General features: G+C 56.8%; 1 protein-coding gene across 3 annotated transcripts; it reads right to left on the bottom strand.

The window, feature by feature from the left end:
* Nucleotides 1–106: 106 nt before the first annotated feature.
* Nucleotides 107–9,573, bottom strand: E2F1 (E2F transcription factor 1). Of its 3 annotated transcripts, none has more exons than XM_082358892.1 (7): nucleotides 9,165–9,573; nucleotides 4,313–4,403; nucleotides 3,712–3,931; nucleotides 2,711–2,863; nucleotides 1,878–1,992; nucleotides 1,555–1,783; nucleotides 107–764 (listed from the first exon to the last, which is right to left on the bottom strand). In XM_082358892.1, exons 1-7 carry the CDS (start codon nucleotides 9,423–9,425, stop codon nucleotides 646–648), a joined length of 1,188 nt encoding a protein of 395 aa, XP_082215018.1. In that variant the 5' UTR covers nucleotides 9,426–9,573; the 3' UTR covers nucleotides 107–645. The 3 variants fall into 3 exon arrangements, with proteins under 3 accessions (XP_082215018.1, XP_082215017.1, XP_082215019.1); XM_082358891.1 differs by lacking the exon at nucleotides 107–764 and adding an exon at nucleotides 812–1,423; XM_082358893.1 differs by lacking the exons at nucleotides 107–764; nucleotides 1,555–1,783 and adding an exon at nucleotides 812–1,423.
* Between the last annotated feature and the right edge of the window lie 1,410 nt (nucleotides 9,574–10,983).

The following is a 10,983-nucleotide window of genomic DNA, read 5'->3' as shown; positions in this document are numbered from 1 at the left end:
AGCCAGGCAGGGACAGGGAGAGGGAAGTAGAGAATGGGCATTTTCCCAGCAATCTTGACCTCTCCCACCCTCACATTTGCTCCCAGTACATAGTCCCCAGACCGGGCCCAGACATCATCAAAATATTTATTAAAACCAAAGCAGAGGGAACAGAGCTGTTAGGAAGGCAAATCAAAGTGCAGATTGGAGGGTGGGGCAGAGCAAGAAGTGGCGTGGAAGGGGCACTTCAAATGCCACAGGAGGGGCCCCTGTGGTCTGGGCTGGGGGGGAGGCCCTTCACCCCACCCCTCCCGCCCACCCTGTCAGTGAAGGTCCCCCACTCACCTCTCCCATCTCACATCCATCCTGGGGGCAGCTGGGGCCCTGCAGTGACCCCGTGGGGAGAGACCACCCCCTTGATCCACCCATGGCTGTCAGTCAGTCAGTCTGTCTCCCTCCCTCACTTTCCCAATAAATAAACCATTCAGGCCTCAGCTCCTTCAGAGTGGGGCAAAGAACAGCTCAGGGACCCCTGCCCTCGCTCAGGGGTAAGGGAGTTGCGGCATCAGCCCCGCATCCCTCCTACCCTTTGCTGATGCCCCAAGCTTGCCAAAAAGGCCTTGATAAATAAATAACGCTCCATTAAAGCTTCGATCAGAAAAACCTTTAAGACGACAGAAGTGCTCTCGCGGTCCTGCAAACGAGCAGGCCAAGGCCTCGCCACCCGGCCCGGTCAGCACGCAGGATTCTGGGGGCAGGTGGCCACCCTGGGCCTCGTGGGGCCCCTGGAGCAAGGAGACCAAAAGTGCAGTTAGAGCCCCCGCCATGCGCACACATGGGCTCATGCACACACACGTGGACACACTGGGGCGTGTTTTCAGTGCACACACAGATGTGTTCACCTTCATTCCCCGGTACATGCACACACACATGCTCACACACCACTCACCCCGTGTACACACGTGTCGGGTGTTGGGTGCATGCACATACACACCACAAACAGAATCCTTCCCTTCCTGGCTTGCTCAGCCTCCTGGCAGTAGCCAGACTCCAGAGCTAGAAGCTTCCGGAGGTAGGGGAGAGGGGTATAAATTAAACGTTTCCAATTGGACTAGGAGGACGGCCAGGGGCAGGGGGCTCCAGGGCTGCAGAGACAGGGTGGGCATCCCAGGAGGCCCTGGTCCCCCTAAGCCCCGTCAGAAATCCAGGGGAGTGAGGTCCCCAAAGTCACAGTCGAAGAGGTCTCTGATGCCCTCGCCCTCCTCAAGGCCGAAGTGGTAGTCGAGGGCCTCGTGCGGGGGGGACAGGCTGATGAACTCCTCGGGGAGGAGGCCGGCAAAGTCCTCCCGCACGTGCTCCAGGAGCGAGTCGGCCGCCACCAGTGGGGACAGGCGGTCCTCGTCCATGGGGGCCCGCAGGCTGCCCATCCGGGAAAGCAGAGGTTCTGGGGAGACGGGGGAGCATCACAGGCCGGGGACGCCCCGGCGGGGAGGACAGAGGGGCTGTCACGCCTGCCCGCCCACCCACCCGGGAGAGGGGGCCCCACCCCGCCCTGCCCACCCACCCTTCACCCACCTTGCTCCAGGCTTAGCAGGGACTGACTGGGATCCGTGGCAGGGGATGAGGGGGGAGATGATGATGGTGGTGGTGGCACTGTGGTGGCAGGGTCAGCTGCCCTGTCCTCCTCCCCAGAAGCTGCACCCTGGGACGGGGTCTTCCCGGGGCTGATCCCGCCCGCACTCTCCTCAGGGCACAGGAAAACATCGATGGGGCCTTGTTTGCTCTTAAGGGAGATCTGAAAGGTCTGGGTGAAGGTAGCAGGCACAGTAAACTGAGGCTCAGCTAACTACCAGCCCAGCCCAGCCTGTCCTGGTCCAGTCTAGACTCCCAGGTCTCACCTCTGAGGAGTCCACGGCTTGAAGCTGGGTCTCGGGAGGGGCCTTGATCACCATAACCATCTGTTCTGCAGGGTCCGCAATGCTACGAAGGTCCTGGCAGGTCACGTAGGCCAGGGTTGGTGGAGTCAAGGATCACATGACCTTTGGCCTTTGGGGGCCACCCACCCAGACAGCTCATAAGGCAGAGCCCATACCTGCTGAGTCACTCCTGTCCTCTGCATCTCCCACTCCAGGGCCTGGCACATAGCTGGTACTCAATCCTATCTCATGCCCTTGAGCCTCAGTTCCCACATCTGTACAAGGAGACCACTCTCTACCCATCAGATCTCAAGGTAATAATGGCTGCCTGCAATAATTTCATATAAATTACATAAATACAGGCTTGGTACTGAGAATTTACTCTGACCCATGACCTTGGTGTCAATTAGTAGTTATCTCCAAAATGTATAAACGTAATTTGGGTATTCACTTAAAAAAAAAGCTTATTTTAAAATAAAGTTTCTATTTTTGTAAATAAAAGACAAATAAAAACTTATATCTCTAACCTTGAAGCTACAACCAGGTACCGAATCATTGTATTAAATAAATGTTTGTTATCGGTATCCTAGCTTTTCTTGTTTTAATCTGTGCAACTTTGGAATAGGATTATTTTCCCCTTTTACAGATGAAGCTGAGACTCAGAGAGTAACTTGTCCAGTGTCACACAGTGACTAAATGCTGGGCCAGGACTGGTATCCAAAGCCAGAACTCTCTCCTGAATCCAGGGCCCAGGGTAGCCTCTCTATTCCCACTTGGATGGGGCCACGGTCACCCTCCAGGCAGTTCAAGGATATCGCTGGCTGTCAGCATCCTCGGAAAGCAGACGCAGCTGCGTGGTGCAGATGTGGATCAGGTGGTCCAGCTGCCGCTCGCTTTCCTGCAGTTGCTGGAGGTCCTGGGTCAATCCTTCAAGCCGCCCACCGATCCCCACTGCTGCATGGCTGCCTCTGCCGGGAGGCAAAGGGAGGGTTAGCAGCTCCCGGCCCCTCTTCCCAGGAGGCGTGACCCTCAGCAGAACAGTCTGCTGCTGCCTCTGTTCTGTAAGACCCAGGCGAGCCCTCGCTCCTCTTGGCCTGGCTCCTCAGCTGGGAAACAGCAGAGGGCTGAAGCTGGGCTCCAAGGCAGACTGGCTGGGTTCAACGTCAGGCCTGAATGTCTGTGAACACCCACGCGTCCCTCATAGGGGGCTGGATAAGTAAATGGGGACAGACATGCCATGGAATACTATGCAGTTGTGTAAAAGGACAAGAATGCGTTAGATGCAGACATGGAAGCATTTCTAAGACATATTAAGTGAAAAGAAAAAAAATGATGTAGAATGGAATATCTACCGATAACTGAGAACACAAATGTGTCAGAGAGGGGAGTAGGATGACTGGGGAAAGAGGTGAAAAGGAAGAAATAAAATAAGAATTAACAAGAATAAAACAGCTGTGTTAAACAATCTCATCAATGGCAAGAGAAGCCAGAACAATGGTCACCTGGTGGTATGAGGGGTGGACTGTGTGGGGAGGGGCACAAGGGAACTTTCTGGGGTGCTGGAAATGTTCCTTATTCTTATCCAGATGGTGGTTACCCAGGTGAAGAAATATGTAAAGTTGCATTGAGCTAGATAGGTAAGATTTGTGTTCTTCCCTGCATCTATCACCTCAGGGAAGCCAGCTTTCCTCTCTAAACCTCGGTTTGCCCAGCAGTAAGACGGCGATCCGGGCAGTCACAGTGGTATCGCTATCAGCTCCTCCGGGCTGGCCCGGCCCCGGGCCTCTGCCCACCCTCCTGTTTGGCTGGTACCTACAGCCACTGGATGTGGTTCTTGGACTTCTTGGCGATGAGCTGGATGCCCTCGAGGACGTTGGTGATGTCGTAGATGCGCCGTTTCTGCACCTTCAGCACCTCAGCTGCCCAGTTCAGGTCGACGACACCATCGGCCGAGCGGCTCAGCAACTCCAGGAAGCGCTTGGTAGTCAGATTCAGCGATGTTTCATAGCGTGACTTCTCCCCTGGGGATTTCACACCTGGGGGCCAGGCAGGGTAGGGTCCCTCAGCACCACCCCCAACCCCCAGACCCTGCCAGGCTGGCCTCCCTGGCAGTGCAGGGCAGGAGGACTGGGGGATGGGGCTGGGGGGCAGATGGCTCCTTCCCCTTGGTGAGGCCGAGCAGGGAGGCCCTGTGGCTGCCTGCCAACCACAGCATCCCTCTTCCGGCTGGGGAACTCCCCACCCCCCAGGGCTTGGGGAAGCCATGCCAGGCGGCCACTCCAGCTGCCCCTTGGGGCCCCCAGAGGCCTGGCTCAGGCCCAGGCCTAACAGACCAGAGCTTAGTGTGCAAGCATGTTTGTCTGTCCACAACCTGGGTCCAACCAGGAGGCCTGCCCTAGCCCAAGCTCAGGGGGTACCTTTTCCTGGGTGGCGGCCTCTGCCCCGAGCTGCCCCACTGCTCTCGGCCAGGTACTGATGGTCAGTTTCCAAGTCCAGCCTCCGCTTCACCTACGGCATAAACAACGGGAGGATGCCCAGTAACCAGGAGAGTGGGGCCACAAGAGACCTGGCTGAGGGCCTGGTGCTCCCAGGCCGCCCCCTGCCTCAGTCTCTCTCCCAGGATGCCCAAGTGTGTGAGTGAGGGGGAGGCCCCAGGGGACACAATCCTACCCCATAGGACAGAACACTCAACTGGAAGGCAGAAGTTCAAGCCCCAGTTCCACCACTACCTTCTTGGGGGCATGTGGTAGTTGGCAAATTTTTTGATACTCCTCCTTTCAAAAGATGGAGCCTAATTCTCCTCCCCTTAAATATGGGCCAGATCTGGTAACTTGCTTCGAATGAACAGAATATGGTGGATGTGTGTCACTTCTGAGACTGGATCATACAGGCACTGGAGCTTCCTCCTTACTCTCTTTATTGGATAATTCACTCTTGGTGGGAGCCAGCTGCCATGTCATGCAGGCACTCAAGTAGCCCTAAGGACAGGACCAAGTGGCAAGGAACTGAAGTCTCCCCCCAACAGCAACACAGGTAAGCTCAGAAGCAAATCCTCCAACCCTAGTCATGCCTTCCGACGACTGCAGCTGGGCCAACATTTTGGCAGCAACCTCAGAAGAGGCCCTGAGCCAGAAGCACCCAGCTAAGTCACCCCTGAATTCCTCACCCCCAGAAACTGTATGATAATAAATGTTTGTTGTTTTAAGCCATTAGGAAACAGGTCCTCTGAGTTAAGTCACTGCCTCTCTCTGGTTTCTGACTGTCTGTGAATATGGCAGCACAGTAATGGCCCCATTTTACAGATGAAACAACTGAAACCCAGAGAAGCTCACGGTCATACAGGCAGGAAGTGGCAGAGCCAGGGTTCCTGCCCAGATGCCCTCTGATTTAGTTACACCACTCGAGGATGGAGATTGCCCTGGAGGTCTCACAGGCATCTCCACTGCATCCTGACATACCCTCCCCTCCCCCACCCACAGGGTTTCCTGAGCTAGAACCTGGTTCAGCCCCACCTGCTGCCCTCATCACATCTAGCTGCCAAGAAATCCTGTCACCACAGCCACCAGCACCTCCCACCTGGACCAGCTGTCTTCCCATTGGTCTCCCTGCCTCCATCTGTCCCCCTCCACCTTAGTATCCTCATCTGCCACCAATTCTCTACAAGAACTTCTGCTGAGACATCTTTCTTCACAAACCTGTGTCTCCAAGCCTTAGCTCATGCTGGTCCCCTCCCTGGTTTGCCCTTGCCTCCCTCCCTCCTAATTCACACCAACGCTTCCCCCCCTCTGTGGGCAGGCATCTTACCCATAACCTAAGCCTTTCCGATCCCACAAGAGAAACTGAGCCTCTTCTCCCTCAGAACTGCCTCAAACCCAACCTTTCCCCACATGGTCCCTCACTACAAATTTCTGCAGATGCGTTTGTCTCACCCAGAAGCCAGGGAGCCCCTCAGAGGCGGGCACTGGGTCTGAATAGTCTCTGTACACAGGGTCTGGGCATCAACAAACGTTTGCTGAATGAACCACCCCACATGCTGACGGACCCCGACACTCCCTCTCACGCACACACTCGTGGATTCCCTCAGGGATCCGCGGATAGAAGAGCTAACACGCACTGAGTGCTTCCTGTGTACCGAGCACAGCTAGGTAACTGCTTTACCTGCGTGCGATCATCAAACCCTCCAACCATCTTGCAGCAGGTGCTCTGAGGACTTCCACTTCCTGAGGAGCCTGCACCTCGGAGAGGTCACGTAGTGAGAGGTAGAGTCAGGATCTAAACCTTAGTGGGCTGGGCAGAGGCTAGTCCAGAAGCCAGGCCCCCTAAAGCGAAACCAGAATGTACCCCCTCTCCAGCCTTGCCCCTAGGGCCTGAACCCTAGTATGCTCCAGCCAACCGCACCCCTTGCCTCCTTCCTGCTCCCCATAGGGGTGCCCACCCTGAAGGCAGATCAATGCCACACTCTAAAACAAGGGCTCAAGCAGATGGATGCCCATTTCTGCTGCTGCTCTCTAGAGATGCAGGCACAGGGACCCAAAAGGCGGGGGTGAAGACAAACAAAACATTGGTGAAAAAATCTGGATGACTCAAACACCTATCCACGGGAGGGGACACAAAAACTGGTTCATCCAGCCTCTGGAATACCACGCTGCTGTCAAGAAGGACTGAGGCAGGTTGATACAGAACCCTCCCAAAGACATATTGACAAGAAAAACATAACGCAGTGCATTTATGTGATCCCTTTTGAGGATAAAGGGCTCATGAAACCATTTCCTCTGGTTCAGTTGCTATTACTATAGAATCCATTTCGGGGTGACCTCTGTATGGGAGGGAGGACCATGAGGACCATGTTGCCTTATCTCTAAAGTGTGGATGATGTGCTGCTGGAACACGGACATAAAGGAAAAACTTCAATTTCTAAAACTTTAGAAAAAGAAAGCTGTCATAACCACCTTAAAAAAAAAGCAGGCTCAGGAGGAGAAAAAAGGAAAAATGGATGGGGCTGGGATCTTGTCCCCCTCAACTTTCTAGCCTTTTAACTCTTTTTCTATAGTAAATGTGTATTATGTTGTTTGTTTTTTAACAGCCATGACAACAGGGTAGAGGTGGACAGGAGGGGCCAGGAGGAATGGCTGAATCGTGCAGAGACTTGTATGCAGGAGGTACTCAATGAATGCTCACTTGTTTCAAGGACTGCCCCAAACAAATGCTAGAGCAGAGGGTCAGTGGAGGCCACAGCTCAGATGGCCAGTGGCTACCCACAGGTACAGTGTTAGGGGGTGTTGGATGGCAAAAGCTGGGCCTATGTTTCTGGACTTCAGCTCCAAGACCGCACCAGCCCTCACCCCTGCCCACGGCAGAAAACGCCTACTGGCCCTTAAGTACTGTGAGGGCAGAGGCTCCTTACTTGCCTGTGCCTAGAACCTCATAGGTGCTCACTAACAACTGTTGAATGAAAGGAATGCTCAGGCCCAATGAGGCTGCCCCTGACACCACTGGGGGTGGAGCAGAGGGCATACGTCCTCAGCCCAGTCCCTGGCTGTCCCTCTGAGCCTGAAGCTCGGTTCCCCAAGGGCAGGACCCACAGCCCTGGGCCTGCTAGGTACCTGTCAATCAGCTAAACTGGAGGCTACTTGTCCAGGCCCCAAGCTGGTACCCACAGGGACAGGTTGCTGGGGTACAGGAGATGAGCCAGGTGGCCCACCCCTGGTACAACTTCCATCCCTCTCACTCATTAGGAGGAAGGGACCCTGGGCTTCCTTCAACCGCTATTAGCATCTCCAGTATGCAAGGCATCCCAGCAGTTAACCACTCAGGAAATCTGGATTGGTCCCACCACTCACTAGCTGACTTACTAGGGAATGTTCTAATATCTCTACGCCTCAGCTTCCCTATCTGTAAAAGGGGAAGGTTGTTGAAAGGGTTAAATGAGTTAATTGGGTAAAGTGCTTGGTACAGGGCCTAATACACAATACAGTCTCAAAACAATGGTGCCTGCTATTGTTATTATTAGCATCTCGGTGATTCCGGAAGGAAGGCCACACTGGGCAAGGGGCCAAGGGGGTTGGGGGAACCTTGCCGGGACGCCTCAGGGACCAGCTGCCACCCAGGCCATCAGCAGTTGGGCGGCTTCCACCTCCTTGCCCTGGGCCCTGCCTCCTCCCACAACTTGTTCCAAGCCCTATGCGGAGACCCCATCCTGCCTGGCCAGCCCCTGCCTGCCCATCCATGCCTCACCTTCACCCACAGGTTGTGCCAGTCAAACTGGTCTCCACGCCCTGTCCTGGAGCCCACAGGACCAAGCTCCAGGGCTCCACTCCCTTCTCCCCCTGTAATTCAGCCACTTCTTTTGGGCCCCCTAGTCTGAACTGTCTTGAGCCTCTTGCTGCTCAGGGAGCACTTTATCAAGGCATCTCCCTGGGGCATTTACTCTCTCCTGGCACCGGGGGCCTCCCCTCCAGCTCCCAGAGGCCCAACCCACCCAGTACTTTCACTGGGGCCCAGGGGTCTGCCTGCCTGATTAATGAGGTTCCATGGCAACCAGGGTCTGGGAGGGTGGAGGATGGCAGATGGAAGGACAGGCAGAGGGAGGGGATCAGCAGCTGGCCCAGCCACCCCGCCCCTGCAGAGAAGGCCTCCCAGCCAGGCGGCCTGTCCCCAGAGGCCCGGAGGGCCCGGCCTGCACCTGGCAGTCCAGCATCGAGGCAGGAAGGAGGGTCTCCTCCGTGGTTCTTCCACGGTCTGGTCCCAGGACGCCCCCCTTGACCTCCCCAAGCAGCCATGCCCACCACCCAGCCACACGTTCTGGTCTGAAGCCAGCAGGCCTCAGTTCAAATCTCACTTGCAGCCTTGTGACCAGGGGGCAAGTCACTTCCCCTCTCTGGACACAGTTCAGATGGGCACAGTGACAACACCGAGCTCACAGCATGGATGTGAGTTTTAGCTGCCTTGAAGTCTGCCAGAGACCTGGCATGCAGTCAGCGATAGCTGAATACACGTGGGGCCATTATTATCACTTAGTCTGACCCTCGAGCGTCTCTGGAGAGGAAGCTGAGGCCCAGAGCACAGAGCAGCAAACAAGGACTGGCCCGAGGTCACCCTGCACCCCGGGGCGGGGCCCGGAGGACCAACCCAGGCTCGGCACCGCCCAGCCCGGGCGCGTCAGCCCACCCTCCCCCGCCCCAGCTGCCGCCGGGCCAAACACCGCGCCCCGCCAGGGTCTGCGCGGGGGTCCAGGTAGCGCAGTCGGCCCAGTGTCCCTGGTGTCCGTACCGGCGGGCGGCCGAGCGCGGGGCGCGGCGCGCTGGGTGTGGGCCGGGGCGCCTGCGGCGTGGCGAAGAGCAGCAGGTCGGGGTCGCGGGGCCCGGCGGCGGGCGCGGCGGGGCCGGCGGGGGCCGGCGGGGCGCTGGCGTCCTGCGCCGTGGAGATGATGACGATCTGCGAGGAGTCGAGCAGCCGCAGCGCGCCGGCCCCGAGGAGGGCCTCCAGCGCCGGCGCGCAAGGGCCGCTCGTGGGGGCCCCGGCCACGGCCATGGCGCTCACGGCCCGCGCGGCCCGGGTGGCAGTCGGCGGCGGCGGCGCGGGCCCATGGCGGCAGGCCGAGGCGAGGACTCGATCCCGCTCCGGATCCCGCTCCGCCCCCGGCAGCCGCTGCCTGCAAAGTCCCGGCCACTTTTACGCGCCAAATCCTTTTTGCCGCGAAAGAGCCACGAGCCGCCGAGCGCTGCCACCATTGGCTGTCCGGACTGTGACGGAGACGACGGCGACGGCGCCTATTGGCTGCAGCGCGCCGGACCTGCGGCAGGGGGCGGGACGGGGCGGCGGCGCGAGGCGGTCCGGCCAATCGCAGGACGGGGCGCGCGCAGGCTTTGTCGGGGCGGTGCCAGGCGCGTTCGCACTCCCCCCACCCCCAGAGGGGATGACCCCTGCCCGAGGAGGGGGGCACCCAACCGCTCCCCGACGTACCCCATCCTGCTGATGCCTCTAAGTGGAGATAGAATGTCCGTTCTGCATATCTCACCGTCAGCTGACCCCACGTGACCCCCAGAACCCCCACCTGTGGCCCCAACACACTCAGGTCAGATCTCTAGAAACTGCCCCTCCTCTTTTCTGGGTTCTCACCTCCAAAAGCCCAGCCACATCTCCCTTCCTCAACTTGCCCCACCAATGCCATTCACTTTCAAATTCTGCACCTACCCTATCCCTCTCACCCAGAGTCCAAGCAGAAGATGGGGAGGGATGTCTGACCCAGTGCAGCTTGGGGCTTTTCTACAAGCCCTCCTGTAGCTGGAATCTCTTCAACATCCTATGCACAGCTTCTGCTTAAACTGATTCATTCACTCATTCATTCAACAAACGTTTTGAGAGCCTGCTCTGTGCCCCATTCTTGACTCCTGGCCCTAAGGAACTCACAGTTTAGTGAAAGGGGGAAGAGGGAAATAGGTAACAAATGTTTACAATATGATGTGGAATTTCCACTATTAAAGTAATTCCAGGGGGCTTCCCTGTGGCGCAGTGTTAAGAATCCGCCTGCCAATGCAGGGCACACGGGTTCGAGCCCTGGTCCGGGAAGATCCCACATGCTGCGGAGCAGCTAAGCCCGTGGGCCACAACGATTGAGCCTGTGCTCTAGAGCCCACAAGCCACAACTACTGAGCCCTCCAGCCACAACTACTGAGCCTGTGCGCCTAGAGCCCATGCTCCACAACAGGAGAAGCCACCGCCATGAGAAGCCCACGCACCTCAATGAAGAGTAGCCCCCACTCGGGCAACTAGAGAAAGCATGCGTGCAGCAATGAAGACCCAACGCAGCCAAAACTAAAAATAAAAAATAAATAAATTAAAAAATAATAGTAATAATAAATAAAGTAATTCCATGTTAGATCTAACAAAGGGAGAAGGTGAGTGTGCTGAGCATGAAAATGCATTTAATCCGGAGGCCCTGGGACCTCTCCATCAGCCGTTTCTCATTGCTCAGGTCAGCTGATTTGACCAATATTGTCCTCTCCTCTGTGCCAGGCTTTGTGCCAGCACTGAGAGCAGAGATGTGAAAGGTTTGATGATTTCTATGAACTTGCCTGCCATCTGGTGG

Source organism: Balaenoptera borealis, assembly GCF_965194805.1.
Source record: "Balaenoptera borealis genome assembly, chromosome: 16".
In the NCBI taxonomy this organism is placed as follows: Eukaryota; Metazoa; Chordata; class Mammalia; order Artiodactyla; family Balaenopteridae; genus Balaenoptera; species Balaenoptera borealis.
Note: the sequence above shows the minus strand (reverse complement) of the source record. Positions and strands in the feature narration are given on the sequence as shown.